Below are 19,456 nucleotides of genomic sequence, written 5' to 3'. Positions count from 1 at the left end.
CCCAAATTAGCAAAAGTTTTGGTGGTGCCAAACTTGGAAGTCGGATGTGATGATGAATGGAGAGCTGCAGAGAGCTCTGCTCAGAGTGTTAACAAACCTCTTGGAACTACCTGACTTTGTGTCAGATCAGTGTGTTCAGTGAGTCACAGAACCATTCAGCACGGGCACTTTTCTGTAACAGCAACTCATTCCCTGCTTCAGGAGACGTGAGTTGTGTGAGGGATATGGAAATGCAGAGTGACTTCACAAACAGATGGGGTTGATTGCAGGAAATACAGTGCGAGGCTGAAGTTCCTGGTGCTAGCTGTTGTGTTTCAGAAGTAGCAGGTGAGTTAACAGGCTGAAAACAGGCATTTTCTTGGGGATGATGTCCTGTACCACATTGGTCCATCTTCCTCTTTAGATGATGGTGAAGAGAAGCAGGTGGGTTTTAATCTCAAAAGTCAGTGCAGTCAGGGTTTGTTGATATTAGACAGCAAAGGATCCGATGGATGATTGATCTGGGAATGAACTTCTGAAGGAGTGTGAGGGAGTTGTGTAGCACTCTTGGTGAATTTGGAGAGGAGTGGGGATACCTGTCCTGAAAATCCCCCATTTTACTGCCCCAAGAAAGGTTTAAATCCCGGGAAGCAAAACACATAACAATTACCCTGCAAACTGGAACGCTTTCATTTGTATTTATTTAACTCATTCATGGTTTTGTCACTTACGAGACATGTCTTTCAAAATACATGTGTAAGTCCCAATTTCAGCTTCAGAGCTGACAGCTTTCTTATAAATACAACTTCGAGGGAACACGTGAATCTCCTCAGTACCAATACATTTCCATGCAGCCCACATGGTTCCCAGGTGTCCTTGGCAAATCTCAGAGAGCAGACAAGACTGAAACCTTATAAATCTTTCCATCTGAAGGTACATTTGTGTGTCATGTCATCACAATAAACTCGATGAGAGAACAATTGCGGATCAAATCCCCACATCTATTTTCCTCTCGCAGCGGAGGCTGGTGCCTCTCAAACAGATCCCTGTGGAGCAGGGCTGCATCCCAGGGCTGGATGCAGGGATTGTGTGCTGCTTCTGCTGTGCCCCTGACTTGGGTGGCATCAAAGGGAGCTCAGGGCTCCTTAAAAATCCTTTGAATTCCCACTATTAGCAGGAACTGTGTCGTCACGAGCCGTGTTTTGGCGTGGCGGAGGGGTGGGTGAGAGGGGGAAGAAGAGCCGTGGAGAAGACAGCTTATGTTTAGACAAAAATATCATGTTAATCAGCACAGATGGGATGAGAAATACAGAAAAAGTACATGATAGTTTAATAGGTTTTTGGCACAACGTGTTGGCTTTTTTTTTTTTTCTCCCTTGACTGTACCTGTCTGTGGCTCCAGCTCTGCTGTAACAAAGACCTGAGTGATTGTTTTATTTTACATGTTTGAAGCCAACCATAATGAGCTCAGTTTTTATCCCTCTACATACTGGTACCAAAGTCTCCCAAATACAATGCTTAATTTTCCTTCAGTTCTTTGTGTTTGGATGGCAAGCTGGGGAACATATTTTTGCACAGTATGAAGCATCTTGGCAGACTTCTCAGGCCAAGTATCTTGGATCTGTCAAAAGTGCTAATAGGCTTTGTTGAGCTTCTTTAAGTTTCTAAATCATATTTGCTTTTTGCTTTTCTGCACTTTTTTATTTAAGGATGATTAAGATTGCACTTGAATTCATGACTAATCTAATTTTGCTCTCACATGTGCTTTTTGTATAAGGCTGTCTTTATCCTATAGCAACCCTTTCATGTCTGTAAGAAGCTATTTGGAAACAAATTCCCTAAATCAGCATTTTTGGGTATTACCTTTTCCTCCACCTCTCCCTTTTTCCTTAATTTCTGTGTTTTAAGAAGTGAAGTGCTCAGAGAGAGAATTCCTTTCCTCCTCCCTCAGCCTCCCCAGGGCAGTGCTCCTGTCTCCCACCCAGGATATCCAAGTGTTGGGTTTGTGTGTGTGAAGTGCCCAGGTGTGTTCCCAATAGTCACAATTGTTCTAGCACAGGCTGAGCTCACAGCTGAATTTGCTGTGTTAGAATTGGCCTCTGAGAGCTGCTCTTAGTTTTGGGATTTGGGTTTTTGTACTTTATCAGGCAGCTTTAAAGTCTCCATAAAAGTGACAGAATGTTTTCTCAGAGAAGTGTTTTGTATCTAAACAACTGTGTGTGAAACATCATCACTTTTATTACCACAAGACCCAGCTCCCCAAAACTTTGGGGAGAGATACTGCAATTAGAAAGGCCTCTGCCCTAAGATGAAATCCTGCTTTCTTTTGTTAAACCACATACCGGATGTAGCACAATGGAAAGATGAAATCTCTTTGTTTTGGGGTGGTTTTTTTTTTTTTTTTTTTTTTTTTTTTGTTCAGGACACTTGGGTTTGTAATATCATGAGTCAAAAAGGATTTCTGTGTCTCCCCAGAGAAATCTGACAGAGTACTTTGTAGCAGTTGATGTCAACAACATGCTGCATCTCTACGCCAGTATGCTGTACGAGCGCCGCATCCTCATCTGCTGTAGTAAGCTGAGCACTGTAAGTAAAATGCACTAGAATTTCTTCTCTTCACAGCATTTCATTTGGTTTTTAATTAATTTTTAAATTCCGTACATAGGGAATTAACTGGTTATCTCCAGGTCCATCTTTCAGGCTCAGTTATGCAGCCCCAGCTCAGTTCTGTGCCTTATGTGAGCATTTTGTGGAACTTCTGTTGGCCCCTGATGTTCAAAAGAATTTTTTGGATACAGGGATTTTTGTGGCTGCTTGGTACACGAATGTTCAAAGACTTATGACATGGAAAAATCCTTTATTCAGAATTAACTTGACAGGGAAAAAAAAGAAGATAAATGACACTGTCAAATGGATGTTCCAGTGACCTCTTCTGGATGGACCAGAGGAGTGGGCTAAAGTACATTGACAATGCACAGTTTTGCAGTTGTGTTTGATAAGGTTTAGTCTTAATGCTCCTTAGGCTCCATCAAGTGTCTGAGAGATGAAAGCTGCTGAATATTCTAGAGTACTCTCTTCTAAAAATGGCTGGAGATCAAAACAAGCACAGGGCTTGATTCAGTTCAAAGTTTAGTGTTATGCATTTCAAGGTTTAGCAGTCAATAAGGTTGTGATTTTCTTTATGAAAGCAAATGCTCCGTGGTCATCGTGTTTGCTCTGTAAATGGCTATTGATTGCTTTCCTTTGTGAGTGCTGAAGATGGTTTAACTAATTTTGGTGTCTAGTGCTGTGGGCTGAGCACTGGAGCAGTCCTGGCTGGAGTGCAGCTGCCATTTCCATTTCCTGGGGCTGTGCCACCAGAGCTGCCTGGTGTGAATTCACACTGCTCCATGGCACTGTGAGGGCTGCACTGGTGGCCACAAACCCTCTGAGGATGGTCTGTCAGCACAGGGCACCCAAATGAGGGCAGTAACACCTCACACTCAATCCCAGAATTGCTACTACTATATCATTTTGAAAGGTAAACAAAAGGAGAATTACAATAGCCTCTGGCACCTAATAACAATTATTAATAATGTTTACAATCAAGCCCACATTTAACTGAAAGCATTTAAGTATTGTAAAGTTTAATGCCATAGAAAACTTGTAAAATCTGAACTTCTCTATCTGCCACGTGTTCTGTGTCCTGAGTGCTAAAATAAGGAAAATTCCATCCAGGTCTGGTAATGGAATAAAATGAAGGAGAGGTGTTTATTTCAGCAAACTACGGAATGAAAAGAACAGTAAATGATCAGAGAGGAGAGAAGAAGAGAAGGGCTGCCCAAAGCATTTCAGAGGTTGCGTGGTTGGTTGGTTTAATCTCTTCCTTTGTGACAGAGCCTGGGAAGAGGAATTACTTACCTGTCACTGTGCCTTCCTTAATGAGCCCGTTCACAAGTGGGGCTGGGTTTTTTTCCCTCTCTTCCTGCTATTTCTCTTCCTTTTGCCTCTGTCCAAGATAAAAGCACGTCTGGCTCTTGGGAGGGAGGGGTATTCATACTGCGTGTTCTTAGCTTACGAGTTTCTCTCTAAACTGCTGGCAGATTGGAGTGACAGTGTGAGGCAGGTTGGAGGAGCTGGGCCCGAGCCAGCGGTTGCCTCTCGCCGTTCCAGCCCAGGAACATTCCCTGCTCCCAGCCTGTGCTTGGCACTGCCAAGACCTTGTCCCTGGAGAGGAGCCAAGCCCCATTCCCCGAGTGCAGCCAGCCTGGGGGGCTGCTGGGGTGGCTGCCTTTGTTTAGAGCTTTTAGCTTTGTCACACTAAAGTGGAAGGGACCTGCTTGCAGTTCATTTCTGTTAGCGCCGGGAGAGTCACTTCAGACTTAGGGCTTGAATTTAATAATGCCAGGTAGGAGAGAGTAAACAAAACCACCCTGGGTAGAAGGTCTTTTATATGGTGGAGTGAATTCTGTGCTACAATACATGATCTCAAATCCAAATTGGGATTTTAAATATCTTTATATCCTTAAGTTGATAAGATTTAGAGGTAACTGAACAAAGGTGTGTTTGTTAGCTGTTTTATAAACCATGTGTACTGAACCTATGGAGAAGTCATAGCTGTTTGCTTGCGTTTTGTTCTTCTTCTCTACAAACAGAAATGCTGGTAATTCCTCAGAATGTTATAACAGTTAATCCTGTTAGATTTCCTTACATATTCTGTGATCTAACTCCTCAAGAAAAGGCAGATATGAACCAAAACGATAAATCCCCTGTGCCTGGCAGAAGCTCACCTGCTGGTGGGAGCATGCTGCTGCAGAAATGAAACCAGAGCTCTCCTTGCAGGCAGAACTCTCTTTTCCTTCCGAAGCTGCAGCCTGGACACCCCGAGGTGTTTCCTGCCCGGGATGGGGCAGCAGCACACTGCCTCTCATTGTAAAGTGTCTTACATGAAACCCTGACGTGGCCTAGGCTTGGGGATTTCAGGGATGGTTCTGTCTGGCTCCATCACACTGAGGTGGGTTTCTTTGCTTGATTTTTCTGTGATTCTGGAGTTTAAGCACAAAGCAAAGAATCCCATTGTGACACAGACGCTGCTTTGATCCTGGAGCAGAGCTTCCTGTGCATGGGGAGCTCTGACACAGCCTCTTATTCTCTGCCTGGGGTGTGATGGGCCCAGGGCTCTGAGGGTGAGGAACCAGAACAACATATGAACAGTCTGATACCCTACCCGTGCTAGAATTAACATCATGATTTGTCTTTGCTTAGTTTGATCTCAGACACCTTCAGGCCACACAGGTCCCTTAGAGTTTGTGTCCTCAGGACTTGTAAGCAGCCCTCTCCCTCCTTGCCCCTGCCCAGATGGCATTAAATGCTCCATTTCCTCCTGCCTTCCGAGAGCTGGGAGGATTTGTGGAGAGCTGTGTTCAAAACATCTCTCACAAGTGCAGCTCATGTAGTGCCTGTGCTGGGTGTCCCTGGAGATGAAAGGGCACTGAACCAGGAACAGGGTGGATGTCACTCTCCCCTGTCACCTCCGAGTGTGCCTTGGATGTGTCTGTGTGTCAGTGCTCTGACTGATTTCTTTATTTAACTTCCCCAAGTGTGTGTGCTCGTAGCCTTTTCTTACAGTATCTTGCCTATAGCTTTTGTTGAGATTGGCTTATTGAGCATTGCCCCCTGCTCCATATTAATATCCTTGGTGAGTGTGACAAATATCCTGCTTATCTTCTTTTCCAAATTAATAATTGTTGTTTGAAATAGGATTGAGAGCAGTAATTTCCTCTGTGAGGATTCTCCCCATGGCTTCACTGGCACTTGCCTTTGCTATTTCAGTACCTGTCACACCAAAACTCTTCTGCATGGGTTTTTAACAATATAACTGAGAAGTCAATGGATCAGATGATTAGGTGAAGGGCAATTAGATAAAATTCCCTTTTAAATCATCAAGATTTAATCACCGAGTTTAGTGTATTGCGTGTTGAAGAAATGCGTGCCACGTTTTTTTCATTCTGTTATAATTTCAGAGCAGTTATGTTAGTTAATGGATGGTAATTTCCAGGTTTGGGAGGATTGCCATTACTATTTCTTAGTTCCCTTTGTGTTTTCGTTCCCGTGTTTCTGTAGCTTTACACAATGCTGGGTGTTCTCTGCAGGTTGGGTTTGTGGAGTGAGTCGTGTTCTCAGCTGTGCACAGAGTCAGGATGGCAGCCACTCCTGCTCCCCCAGCCCCTTGGCTTTGCCAGCAGCGCTGTGTATGTGCTAATCCAGCATTGACAGGAAAGCAGAATTGATTCTTTTCTCCCTGGCCTCCAGGTTTACCATTTGAAGCTTGGCGTTTGTCTCACTCGTGCTCCGGTTTCTCTGTGTTTTGCAGTTAACTGCCTGCATCCACGGGTCTGCAGCCATGCTCTACCCGATGTTCTGGCAGCACGTTTACATTCCTGTCCTGCCCCCACACCTCCTGGACTACTGCTGGTAAGGCCATGTCTGTGTGTGATCGCTGGCTGTGCTCTGTCCCCAGCACTGGGCACAGCTCTCTGAGCCTCTCCTCTGCAGCTGCCCCTGGGCCTGCCACAGAACGGTGCAGCTTTACGTTTGCTCCTGTGCAGCTGATGGAAATGTCGCTGTTTAATGTGTCGGGGAGCGGAATCTAAAGAGTTCTGTGCTGTGGAAATGAGCCTTCTCCGGCTCCCTGCGCAGGAAGGGCAGGTCCCAGTCATTTGCGGCGCCAGCAGGTGCCTTTCCCTGGATAATGGGCTTCTCACGTGTAATTAACACTTGCCGAGGCTGCCCCAGCTCCCCTCAGGTACCTGCTGCTGCAGGGCTCAGCACGGCCTTTGCCTTGGGAGATGAGTTATCCACGGGCTTCTGACAAAGGCAGGGCCCGCCCAGAGGGTGGAAAAGCAAACCCTGGGGCGGGAGAGAAAGGCAGGATCGCTGAGCATCCCTGAGGGCATCCTTCCGCGGCCAACGCCCGGCCGGGGCAGGAGGGAGCCAGCCTCTGTGCAAAGAACCGTTTCAAAGTGTACAACTGTTAGGCGGCTCACAAATGCAACAACTGATTTCCTTACCCAGCCAGCAACTTTAATTGGAGAGGTAGCTCCACGCTCTGTCATTGTTTGAGTAAGTCGATTTAGCAACCATTTATGTGCCATAAAATATTTCCCAAAATAGAGTCCACCATCTATTTTGTAACCATGTGAACTTGGAGATGTCATTTTTGCCTGGGAGGACTGAGCAATCAGCTCCCTGCTTTAAGGCAGTATTTCTGCTTCCTGGAGTCTGCCTCTGAAGGGAAATGACCTGAGATTATTTAAAATAGAAGAGTTCCATTTAATTTTAATTATTGCCTGGTTATTTCTTTTGCAAATATGACACAAGAATTTTAGAGAGCTGAATTGGGAACAAAACTTGAAGCAATGTGAATTCTTCAGTTCTTTTGAATACAGAATATCTTGCTCATTCAGTTGGCTGTGCTCATTTACTGACTGTGCTTGATGCTTTGAATCTTCTCCTGCTCTTTTGAAACTCACAGAAGGATGGACAGACTGTGTCACTCGAGATCTTTGAAAGTTTTTTGAAAAAAGTCTATTCTACCTGTGATTATTTGCCTTTTGCTTCCCATTTCCCTCTTGAAAAGGTTTTCTTAATATTTCTGTTCCCCTGCATTCACTGAGGTACCTTCCCTCAGAGCTGCAGATGCTGACACGAGTCTCCCAAAGGTTTGTTCTCAGTGCACTTTCTCAGTGCTGACTCAGTGCTGCTGGTGGATCCTCCAAACATCTGGAATGACCTCAGACATCTCATCCTGTCGTGTCGAGGACAACAGGGCAGGAGGGGAAGCAAGGGAAGAGTGCTATCCTTTATTTTTACTTTCTAATCAGGCACCGCTCTTTAATGTATTTTCAGCCCAGGGAAACATTTTGGGTGCAGGAGACTAAAATACTGCCACCAGATTCCATTCCTTAGTGCAGAATTGCTTGTTCCTGTGAACAGAGAGCAGGAGAGGAAGTGCAGCAGCACTGGTTTGGGGTGGTTTGGTTGGGGCTGGTTTGTTTGGAGCACATGCCAGCAGGTGCCAGAAGTCCTGGATGGTGAGGTCAGTGCTGCCACTCGACAGTCAGGCACATACAGCTGCTTGAACTTGGCCACATCTTGTCCATCCATTTTTCTGGGAATTGAAACATTTGGTGATGTGAAGGAAGCACTGTATCAATTTTCCTCACCACTTTTCCCACTTTGTTTTCTGTGTGCCACAAAACCACTCCCACTGTGTCCGTTTTATTGCTCTCAGTGAGTGTGTGTTTACATGAGCCCTTAGAAAAGCCCAGCTTTGTGTGGGGACACAGCTGAGTGTGTGCTGAGCCCCAGAGCTCTGTCACCAGAAGAAACAGAACGTGTTGTAGGGTGATTCAAAGAGTCTTTGCTATCAGCCAGACAGTTAGCAGCCAACAGGAGTGAATTCTGAGAGCTCCCTGGCACAGCTGCTGGACACAGGCTTCTGTTGGGGCAGTTTGCCCTTTCTCCAGGAGTTTTGTTAACCCCCTTTCTCCTGTTTTTTTACATCTGCATCTGTTCAATGTGCTCCTCGAGCAGGTGGAGGTGGAGTCCTCCCTCTGCTGGGAGAGGAGGATTCCTGCCCGGGGAGCTCTGGGTGGGCACTGCCACTGAGCCTGGCGCACCTGGGCACTCACTGAAGCCTCTTCAGCTGCTCTCCTGCTGTCAGAGCCCTGCGTTGTTCCAGTTTGTGCAGCCAGGTTTCTGATTTGCATCAATTACCCCAGTAAATTGTGTTGCATTTCAGTGAGGAGTCTGAAGAGAAGTCAGGAGAGTGCCTGGAGAGGGGAGTACCAGTGGTGGGAGGCAGCCACCCTGAAGTCAATGTTTGTGGAGCAAGACACGAATGTGGTAAATGTGCTCTCATCCGTTTTCCTGGAGCAGTGAAGCAAAATGGTGAAATCCCTGTGTAGCTGCAAATAGGAACCTTTTGGAGGTCCTTGGGCTTTTACATTACTTTCCTGGTGAATTGCAGTATTTTTTAAGGCTGGGCTTTTTTCACTTAAGAAGAAATGTCCCTCTATTTCACCTGCTTCTCTTCCAATTAGTAGTTGCCCACCTCTTGGGAGTATAATTAAGAGGTCTCTAGTTTGCCTCAGAAAACGAATTAAAGAAATTGTAAAAATGCAACTGTAATAAATGGGTAATATATAGCCATTATGTCCCCAAAATCCATATTCATGCTTATGCATTGCTATTTTAATGATTTGGTATTTACCTATATAACTCATTTGATTATAAATAAGGCTGATTGCCTTGGGAGCCAGCATAGCACAAGAGGAGTAATGACCCCTCTCTTTGTTCCAAAAGGCTCACGCAGGCGCTTTGTTTGAGCAGTAAATACATGTGGTAGAAACTGATACTTCTTAATTTTGCACTTAATGGCTATTGGCTGCCAGCAAACAACTTTGAGTAATTAGTAGTTGTGGCTGTAAGAAGCCCCAGGACTGATGAAGTGTCAAGCGGTGGGGAAGGGCTGCTCTGAAGGGCAGTCTTTAATCTGCCAGGGCTCCCAGAAGGATTAAAGGTTGTGCCGAGTGTTTCTGCCCTTTATGCAAGGGATGTGTCTTGCTGAACTTCCCCTGGAAGTCTTGCAAGTACAAATCCACCCCGATGAAATATTAAACTCTGCTGGAGTGCTCCAGTCTCGGGACCCGAGTGGCAGTGAGGAGGGATTGTTTCAGTGTGCCCTGCGTGGGGAGGGGACACACCACACTGCATGCACAGGATGCTAAAGGTCTGCTGAAATAACGGCCTATGGTTAACTCATGGTCAAGAGAAACGGTGATAAAAGCAATTTATGAAGCCTGACATGAACTTTGGGCGTTTACTTCTAGGTGTGTTTCCTATTCAGTCATATTGATGAGTGAGGACGGAAGAATAGAATCTCTCTGGTAGATTTTATGGGAAATATTTATGTTCTTCACCAGAATTACATTTTATTGAGGTTATTTACACAGTCCCAGTAATTATTTTATGTGGTGTATTGCATTCCATGTAACGTTTATCACCTCAAATCTGAAAAGATGAGCCTCTGCATCCAAAGCTGATCCATGGATCTTAAGCCATATCTTTTCTTCCCAGGTTTGGAGATGTTAATAAAGGGCTGGTTTTCAGGAACACTGCACTCTTCCTGCTTCCTTTCATTACATTAGCCGAGGTTCCACTAGATGAGACATTTGCAGCCTTCAGACTTCCTGCCGAGGTGGGGCAGGGTGGGGATTGAGGCTGTGGTGTTGCTGGAAGTCCTTAATTGGAACCACATTGGTGGTGGTGGCACCGGAGGGGCCGGAGCGGCCGGAGCCACAGCACTGCTTCATCCATCCCCTCAGTGCAAAATTCCTGCTCCTCCTGGGCTCTGGAGCTGAAGGGATGGCATTTGTCACAAACCAAACGTGTCCCTGAGAAACCAGAGCTCAGCTGAGCTGAGTGTCCTGAGTGCTCACACCTTCTGCCCAGGACTGGCTGGGCGTTCAGGCTGCCACCTGTGGGATTCCCAGGAAGGAGAAATTCAGGGCAATTCTGTGCTTAGCAGCTCCTCTGAGCCCTGTTCTCAGGGGCTCTGGGGCTGCACTCATTGCAGTGATGTGGGACAAAATGCTGGAGTGTTCTGCCAGTGAACTGGGAAGGGCTTGTGGGATTTGTGTGTGTTTAATGTCTCAGAAAGGAAAAAAAAAATTGGTTTCCCATGGAATGTTTACTGCAGGGGCTATTTCCACCTCGGCAGAGCATCCTGCAGAGTGGCAGTTTGAGGGGGTGTATTAATAATCAACATAAATATTAATATGCTTATCAGTAAATACAGTTTTGAAGGTATTTCTTAGGAAAAGGAGAAGCAGGGATTTTTGCTGGCCTGGTGTCTCAGGAGCTTTTTCAGCACTGTACTGCTCTTACTGAGCAGTAGGCACCAGCTTAGAGCAGCAATATGGGAGATATTTTAATCCAAGGCAGCACAGTGACATTTCTCTCGTTTTTTCATCTGAAATTGAAAATGAGCTCTTTGAGCTTCTGTATCCAAAGGGAGCCGAGGCTCTATTTTAGAAGTTGTGTCTGTCTGTGTGCGCTGCGTTTCGCAGGCAGGATGTGCCATATTTGCAATTAGCAGCTCTGGCAGCCTGGCTGATGGCTCTGCTGCGAGGGGGAGGCTGAGCAGCTCCGTGCTGCAGATCCTGGGCAGCCAGAGCAGCTCCGTGGGCCCTGCTCACACAGGGGACAGCAGGCTGCCCTCAGACCCCGGCCTGCTGTGGGCTAACAACGGGGCCACCCCACTGGCCCGGGCTAAAACCTGGCCCCAGAGCCTCTGGCCTGGGAACTTGTGTGTCCTGAGGGGAGTGGGGCTGTCAGCCCGTGTCCCGGGAGCTCGGGAGTTTATCAGAATCTTCAGAAGTGGTTTTTTTATGGTTTCTTTTACAAATTAAAAGATGTCAAGGTTCGTAATTAGAAGTAAATGACTTAAAAATGTGTCTGGACTCATTGAAAGAATTCAAAGCTTGTAGTACTGTGTGATGTGTATACATTGATTTAACCACTTGACACTACAAGAGGGTCCAGTATTTGAAAGAATACTCTTGGAAAAGTCTGAGTATGTTTTTAAAATTGCAAAAACATGTTTTGTGTGGTTTTCTGACAAAAGATCCCAGTGTTAGGGATATGTTTAATAGCTGTCCTTAGGCACCTGCCCAAACTTAGTCACTTACAAATTCTGATGTCAAGAAAAAGTGAAGTCTTAGAGGAGAGGGAGGCTATTGCATACTAAAAACCATCTTTCAGATATGGTCTAACACTTTGTTCACATGGGATTTGTTTGTGTATGTGTATTTTTGAGGCAAAATCAAACCCAGTATCCCAGTGTTTCCCTGTAGCTGCTCTGGTAAGTCCTGTGTGTTATTTGGTGTCAGGAGGATGTAAAGCCATGTTTCTTTTCCTCTCCACAGTGCCCCCATGCCCTACCTCATTGGAATACACTTAAGTTTGATGGAGGTAAGTCTCTCTCACCATTTCTGACACTATATATAGTGCTATGATTTAGAGCCAGATTCTGCAAGCAATTACACATTCATTCATATGCTTACAAACGCAATAATGCTGTTCGTTTGGGCGTGCTGGGGGAAGTGAGTGAGGCACACAGGAGAAGGCTGGGTCTTCAGGAGCCTCCTTTGCTGCCCTGAGCTCCGTGGGCACATTTCCCGGGCGGTGACAAGCTCACAGCGTGCTCCCCTCCCCAGCCCGGGGCTTCATTTAATCACTGCAGTGCCGTGCTTGGACTCAGCCACAAAGGCAGAGCCGATATTAAACCGCAATGTTGACAGTTACAGTTCTCTTTTAGGCTTTTGCAGACAGATTGTAATTTTTTTAATGTTCAAAAGATCTGAAAAGAAGGAACTTGCAGTTAATGTTAACACAAAGCTGGCAGAGCACCAGCCCTCACAGAAAGCTTCTCCTATAAACAATTCCCAGTAATTCATCTGACTTTTTTTTTTTTTAAAAAAAAACCCTCTAAAAGTGGAAATAGCACATTTGCTTTTGCTTCCAGTACTGGTGAAACAGTGGAATGACTTTCCTCAAAAGTCTCTGGGGGATAACAAAAGACACTGACTTAAGGTGCCTCTGAAATCCTCATCCCTCCTGCCCGTGCCCCTGCCCAAGGAGTGCTGCGGGTGGGAAGAGCCATTCCTGCCAGGAGAGCTGGGCCTGTGTCCCTGGGTCACATCCTGCCTTTGGCAGTGCAGCCTTCATGTCCAGGCACAGAACAGTGGAGAGGGCTGGGGCTTACATCACAGAGAGGAACTGGTTTGGTGTTGTCCATAAAAATGTGTCATTTCTGGAAATACTGATCAGCATCTTTCACAGGGCAGTGTGTGTAACAATGGTGCCCTGTGTGTTTGTGTGTGTAACAGCCCCTCTTTTCCCAGCGTTAATGGGAGGGAACTTTAGAAGTCAGGTTTTTCATGAAAAGATTGATTAAATGTATGCAAGATGTCTTTTTTCCTCTCCTTACCATCCTGGGTACAGATGATTTTTGATACTGCTAAACTGAGTAAATGTGTACAATGTGTTTGTGAATAACCAATTAGTTTAAAAGTTAACACATACATTTGTTTGCACATCATATGCTTCTGTTCAAGGGGCTACTCATGGTCACCCTTGGATACTGCACAGGCAGGAGCAAGGGAATATCTAGGAAGAAATGCATTTTTCATGTTGATCAAGAAACTTTCTGCCCCTCGTCCGTCCCAGGCAATCATTGGTGTGATTATTGTGATATCTGTAAAAGAGCTGGAAGAGGATGGCAGCAGAACTCCATACACACACTTGGCAGCTCTCACAGATATCTCTGCTCACAACGAGCTCTGTGGTTGGCCTGGGAATGGATATAGAAAAAAATTAATAATTACACCTTGGAGTTGCTTTGTGCGATGTCTCACTCCTGCCTTGCTCCATAAATCCATTGCCTCTTCCTTTGTCTCTGTGTTTCAGACTGCAGGGCTCTGTGGGCCTTCCAAACTCCATCTGTAAAAACTCAAAAAAAGGAGTTGTTCTTGGAGAAGCCAATTTTCATCCATTTTAGTAACTTGTGAAAAAATCTGTTTAGTACTAAATCCAGTCTGGCTTTTGAATAGCCAGAGATTCTGGAACACAGACACGCTTTGGCAAAGTACAGTTATTCAAAGTGCCTTATCAAATAAATTAAATAAATAAACCAAACTGTTTCTCTGCTCTTATGGATAAATGGAATACAGGCAGAACTGCATCTTGCAGCTAACGCTGCTTTTTCCATTGAAAAATAACATCAAATTCCACAGTGGCTGCGGGATCTATTCGGTGGCAAGTGCTGCAGAATTTCTGTGCCCTGGGCAAGGGAAAGATGACATTTGTCACATGAGCTGGACACATCCTAGCTTACCTCTTGTTTGTGGTGCTGAATGCTCACTCTGTTTATTCTTCCTTTATTTGTAAAGTTGTGGGCTTTCTTGTTTAGTTGCAACAGCAGTTCTTTTTCTCACGATCTGGCAGTTGTGTTTGTTTAAAAAGATATTCTCTTTTCCCCATCAAACTAACATTACAAACCAGAATTACAAACTACTGCCATAATTCAGTATTCCTTTTTCTCTGAATGCTGAAAGGTCCCAAATGTGACTGTGGAAGTGCTGATGCAGGTGTTGGAGTGTCAGGATGGGGGGTTCATGCCCACACCTGCACCACGGCTGAGGCAGGTGGAGCCTTGCCCTGTGTGCAGCCCAGGAACTGCTGCAGGTGGCTCTGGGCTCAGGCTGGATCCTTGTGGCAGCATCAGTGGCAGCCTCATCTCGCCCAGGGAAAGCTGTGCTGTGAAGGCAGGTGAGATCTGGGATATAGGAAACAATCATTTTCTGCCTCTCGCCTTGTTTCTGTGGGTTTTGCTATGCCACTGTTGGAGTGGGGCCTCTGGAAGAAGCAGAAGTGTTGGTGATTTTAAACAAAATCCAGCCTCTCTCAGCTCGACAGATCTTTCCTGAGCTGTTTGGTACCTTGAAGTTAGTTTGCAGTTTCCCGTGTTCCACAGGGGCTCTGTAGAAGGAACAGTTATTTTAATGGAAAATGACAAATTTTTCTTATGATTAAAATATCAAGCCTATCCATTGACTGTTAAATCTAATTTGCTGTGACTGAAATGTTCTCCAGTGAGATAAGATAATCTCCTGTTATAGGTCAGAGGGCTCCAACTGATTTATGGGGGAAAACCTTGGTAGAAAATACAGAGCTGTGTTTTGTGCTCTTATTTTTCAGCTTTTCTATCATCACCTAGTTAGTCATTCTTTATAAGATTTCCATTTAGCAATCCATAAAGTGACTTCAAAGAAGGCTAAAAGTTTATAAGCTGTTGGATAAGCAAGGCTGGAGCTATCACATGAATAATGGAACATGCTTATGGAACTAATTGAATTCACATTAGATGAAGATAAGTACTTAGTAGTGATAAATAATGAGATAGGAAAATGAAGCTCTATCAAAAGAACACACCCCTTTCACTATCTTATTTTCTGCTTGTGCACTGTTTTAGTCTTCAGGTTATATAAAACTGCCCTTTGTGGCAGAAGCTGTGGCAAACTCAGCCCCGGCCTTTTAGGATTTGCCAGAGCAAAGGATTGTTTCTGCAACTGTTAGTGTAGGAAGGTTATCAGCGTGATGGTGCTGATGGAGGGGGAATGCCCTTGACCTAGGAGCTCCCTGCTGGAATCTGGGCACATGTGGTTTAGATTGACTGCTGGGGATGGGTGTGCTGGGCTCTGGCAGCCGACTCCAGCGTGCCAGGATCCACTTAGGAGAACACCCACCCCTTCCTGCTCTGCTTGGGGCACAGGCCCAGAGGTAGAAGTCGTGATTGGAAAAGTATTTCTTATATTTTTTATTAATACTCCAGTCATTCAAGGACTTCTCTTGGGACTTCAGAATTGTAATATTTGTAAGATTATCCGGGATGAATTTGTGCGTGAAACTGCACATTGCATTTCAGAATGCTCTTCTAACCTTTTTCCTAAGGAAAGGGGACACTGCTGTATATCATAAAAGCTGTAGGAGCAGATTTTTGTTTTACTTTAACCTGATTTCAGTAAAAATGTTCATGTGAGGAAAGAAACACTCAGTGAAATTCCTGTTGTGTGACATGTGGTAGGACACAGTGGCTGATCTCACCTGGTGTTGATAATGTCTCCTGTGCAGAGCTGGGGCCCTCAGAACCCCCCACACCCGTTTGGGGAGCACTTTTTGGCACATTCCCCTGCTCCTGTTGGGGGTGAGGATGCCCTGCTCAGGATCCAGTGTGACCACAGCCCAATTAGTGTGCACTGAGTGTGAGCTAACGAGCCCTGAGCGTGGGTTCTGTGAGCCTGGGCTTCAGCCTGACCCTGCCATGGGGCTCCCCAGAACACACCCTGGGAATTCATTGACCACTGGCATCTGCCACTGGTGCTGTTAATTGTTAATGATATTTTTGATTGGGGTGAGAAGCAGTAATTAGCTTTTCCCACCCATTTATATTTAGTAAATCAATGCTTTTTCTACCTGTAACTGAAGAAGCGCAGCTTTTCCATTGGATTTTAATGAGGGGTTATAGATTGACTTAAATCCGGGTCTTAAACCCCTAAATGCAGTTTAGCCACTCACAAACATTCCCAGTATGGCCGTACAGGGTTTCAGGGGTATTGAAAAAAAGGAATTAAAAGCATGGCAGATGACTGGTGGAATTGCCCTTTCTCCAGTCGCTGGGAGAATGGGAATAGGCCGTGTTTTGCTCAGGGGTGCTGCTGGGGGCTGGCAGAGGGCGAGCTGTCAGAAGCCAAGCCCTGCGGTACCAAGCAGCAGAGAGCTTTCCGCGGGTGCTGCTCGTCACTCAGCTGGCCACAGCTGCTTGTGATAAGGCTGTGGGAATCACCTGTAGAGGCTGGGGGTGCCCGGGCGGAAGGGTGGGAGATGGGCCAGGGGCCAGCCCACCTGCTGTGCCCCCATCAAAGGGCCCCGGGGTCAGGGGGCACATCCCGCTTAAGCAGAGCTGTCTGCTGAATAGCCATTTCAGATTGTAAATCTGGCCGTGATTTCATTAAGTCCTTCTGGCTGCTCTTGGGGCATGAAATAATAAAATTTTATATCCGCTGCCTTTCCTGCTTCTGGCAGCCAGATTGACACATTGTTGTCTGCGGCCTTGTGGCATTTTCCTTAAGAAAATAAATGGGAACTATTAATTCAGTAGAGACAAGTCATTAAGCAAATGGATTTTAGACTCGTTGTGAATCAGATTTTCTTAACAGTTTCAAACCCAGCACACGGGTTAGCTGCAATGTTAGTTTTTGTTAGGAGTTCTGCCTTCCCAAAAGAAGCGGTGGAAGGTATGTTCCCCTTTTACTGCCACAACATTTTTTAAGATGCTGATCACGTTTGTATCTGGTTATAAAACCTCATGATCGACTTGGTTTATGTTTTGGCAGCAATTTAGCCGTGAAGTTACGCAAACCTGGTTTGTGGGAGGAAAGGCAGGGGGTGCTGGTGTTTGATTGTTACGGAGGTTTGTTTTGCTTTAAATTAAACTATTCAATAAAATTGAAAGAAGTTTAACTTGGGATTCCTTGATGGCAGAAAATGCAGAGCCTGCCGAGTGTAGCCAGTGCTGATAAAATCACATTTAGTGTAAACTGGTGTTACTGTTATGGATGAATATCGCTTCTAGAGTGGGATATAGAGTGGGAGGAGCAGCCCTTAATTCTTCTATTAGAATATGGTTTCTGTGTTTTTGTGAAGTTCCACATAAAACATTTAAATGACTCCAGTGTTTGGCTGCCCGTGAGCGGGGCAGGCACCCGGACTGCGCTTATTTACGGACCTGGTGTTTAAGGCCCCCCGGAGTTTGTTTGAAAAGTTAAGAGATTTTCACAGTAAAGGTGCCATTTCTGAAATTTAAAGTGCTCTTTTCACCAGGAGATAAGTTCTCTCTGATTAAGTCAGTAATTCTTACTAAGCCATGTTTATAGAGGCCATAAACAATGGGTTCAGTGTGCTTGTTAAAGCAGCTTTCCATACCTCTCCACTCTTTTAAAAAGAGACATTTAAAATAAAAGGCAGGTGTAGATGTTAGTTTGATTTAGATGGATTTTAGGTGATTAATTATGGCTACAAGTAATTGGGCCAGGATGGTTAAGAAAGCTTTGCAGGAGTGAGATGTGATGCACATTTTCACTGAATCTCTCCTTTTGACTCAGTACATCCCTGACCTGTGGGAAAATGAGACAAGGAATCTGTAAGGTTCATGTTTCCTTTTGGTCCTTGCCTAGCCACATTTCTTCTCAGCAAAATATGAACCTACTGGATACAGTCCAGTCTGTTGCACAGGTATCTCTTGTAAAATTCTGTTTAGCTCTTCAGGAAGTTGTGAAATATGGACTGGGGCTGTGTGTGGCTTGTGGCTGTCCCTTCCCATTTCCAGAAAATTATGACAACACACAAACAGTACTTGTGAAAAATGATCCACATGTTTTTGTGATTCACAGAATCCAGTGGGGTTTAATGTGAGAATTGCAGCTGAATGATGGGAATTTTTACTCAAATTCCAACAAGAGTAAATACTGTGATTTCCTTGTTGGTCGGGCTGATTAGGTGCCAGGTTTAGTGAAAGAAGTGTGTGATTATTTAACAAAAGCCCTAATAACTGCCTGATATTAGCTGCATCAAAGGTGATAGTGACAGGAGAGATGATAAAACCAATGAAGGATTAAGATGAACCGGTCAGCCTGCATTTCTGTAGAATGAGCCACAATTGGACCATCAAAAAATTATATGTTTTTGAACGCATTGCAAGACAGATGCTATTAATCAAGTCAGTCTCCAGCGTTTTATTAAATCTGAGGCTTGGTCTCAAGGGAAATCCACTGCCTTTGTACAAATACTACAAATCTTTACAGTGAGCTTGAGCTCTTGGTGGAGTAAAGGTGCAGCCCAGCAGAGTTTAACATCAGCTTCCTTTTGGATATGACAGTCCCTGGCCCAGGTGTGGGGCAATGACACTGAGCAGCATTTCCAGTCCCTGTACCACGAGGGCATCCTTCTGGGCCATCCTCTGCTTCTGGGCTATCTCCCTGCTCCTGGGTTATTTCCCTGCTTCTGGGACATCCCCTGTGCTCCTGGGCCATCCCCTGCTTCTGGGCTATTTCCCTGCTTCTGAGCTATTTCCCTTGCTTCTGGGCTATCCCCCATCCTTCTGGGCTATCCCCTGCTTCTGGGCTATTTCCCTCTGCTTCTGGGCTATCCCCTGCTCCTGGGCTATTCCCCATCCTTCTGGGCTATTTCCCATCCTTCTGGGCTATTTCCCCTGCTTCTGGGTTATTTCCCTGCTCCTGGGCTATTTCCCCTGCTCCTGGGCTATTTCCCCTGCTCCTGGGCTATCCACCCCTGCTTCTGGGCTATTTCCCTGCCCCTGGGCTATTTCCCCTGCTCCTGGGCTATTTCCCCTGCTCCTGGGCTATCCCCTGCTTCTGGGCTATTTCCCTGCTCCTGGGCTATCCCCTGCTCCTGGGCTATTTCCCTGCTCCTGGGCTATCCCCTGTGCTCCTGGGCTATTTCCCCTGCTCCTGGGCTATTTCCCCTGCTCCTGGGCTATTCCCCATCCTTCTGGGCTATTTCCCCTGCTTCTGGGCTATCCCCTGCTCCTGGGCTATTTCCCCTGCTTCTGGGTTATTTCCCCTGCTTCTGGGCCATCCCCTGCTTCTGGGCTACCCCCTCTGCTTCTGGGCTATTTCCCCTGCTTCTGGGCTATTTCCCCTGCTCCTGGGCTATTTCCCTGCTCCTGGGTTATTTCCCTGCTCCTGGGCTATTCCCCATCCTTCTGGGCTATTTCCCCTGCTCCTGGGTTATTTCCCCTGCTCCTGGGTTATTTCCCTGCTCCTGGGTTATTTCCCCTGCTCCTGGGTTATTTCCC

General features: G+C 45.7%; 1 protein-coding gene across 10 annotated transcripts in view; it reads left to right on the top strand.

The window, feature by feature from the left end:
- DENND1A (DENN domain containing 1A) overlaps nucleotides 1-19,456 on the top strand; it is a 151,704-nt gene that overhangs the window by 68,716 nt on the left and 63,532 nt on the right. For all 10 annotated transcript variants that reach the window (XR_010745074.1, XM_066332968.1, XM_066332964.1 and 7 more), the window contains exons 9-11: nucleotides 2,455-2,565; nucleotides 6,332-6,432; nucleotides 11,949-11,994. Coding sequence is in view for 9 of the 10 variants with exons in the window: in XM_066332968.1 (XP_066189065.1) it covers nucleotides 2,455-2,565; nucleotides 6,332-6,432; nucleotides 11,949-11,994 (258 nt within the window). In the remaining variant the exon portion in view is untranslated. The remainder of the gene's footprint in view (nucleotides 1-2,454; nucleotides 2,566-6,331; nucleotides 6,433-11,948; nucleotides 11,995-19,456) is intronic.

Source organism: Sylvia atricapilla, chromosome 19, assembly GCF_009819655.1.
Source record: "Sylvia atricapilla isolate bSylAtr1 chromosome 19, bSylAtr1.pri, whole genome shotgun sequence".
NCBI classification, from domain to species: domain Eukaryota; kingdom Metazoa; phylum Chordata; class Aves; order Passeriformes; family Sylviidae; genus Sylvia; species Sylvia atricapilla.
The sequence above is the reverse complement of the archived record's forward strand: the minus strand, read 5'-3'. Positions and strand labels throughout refer to the sequence as shown.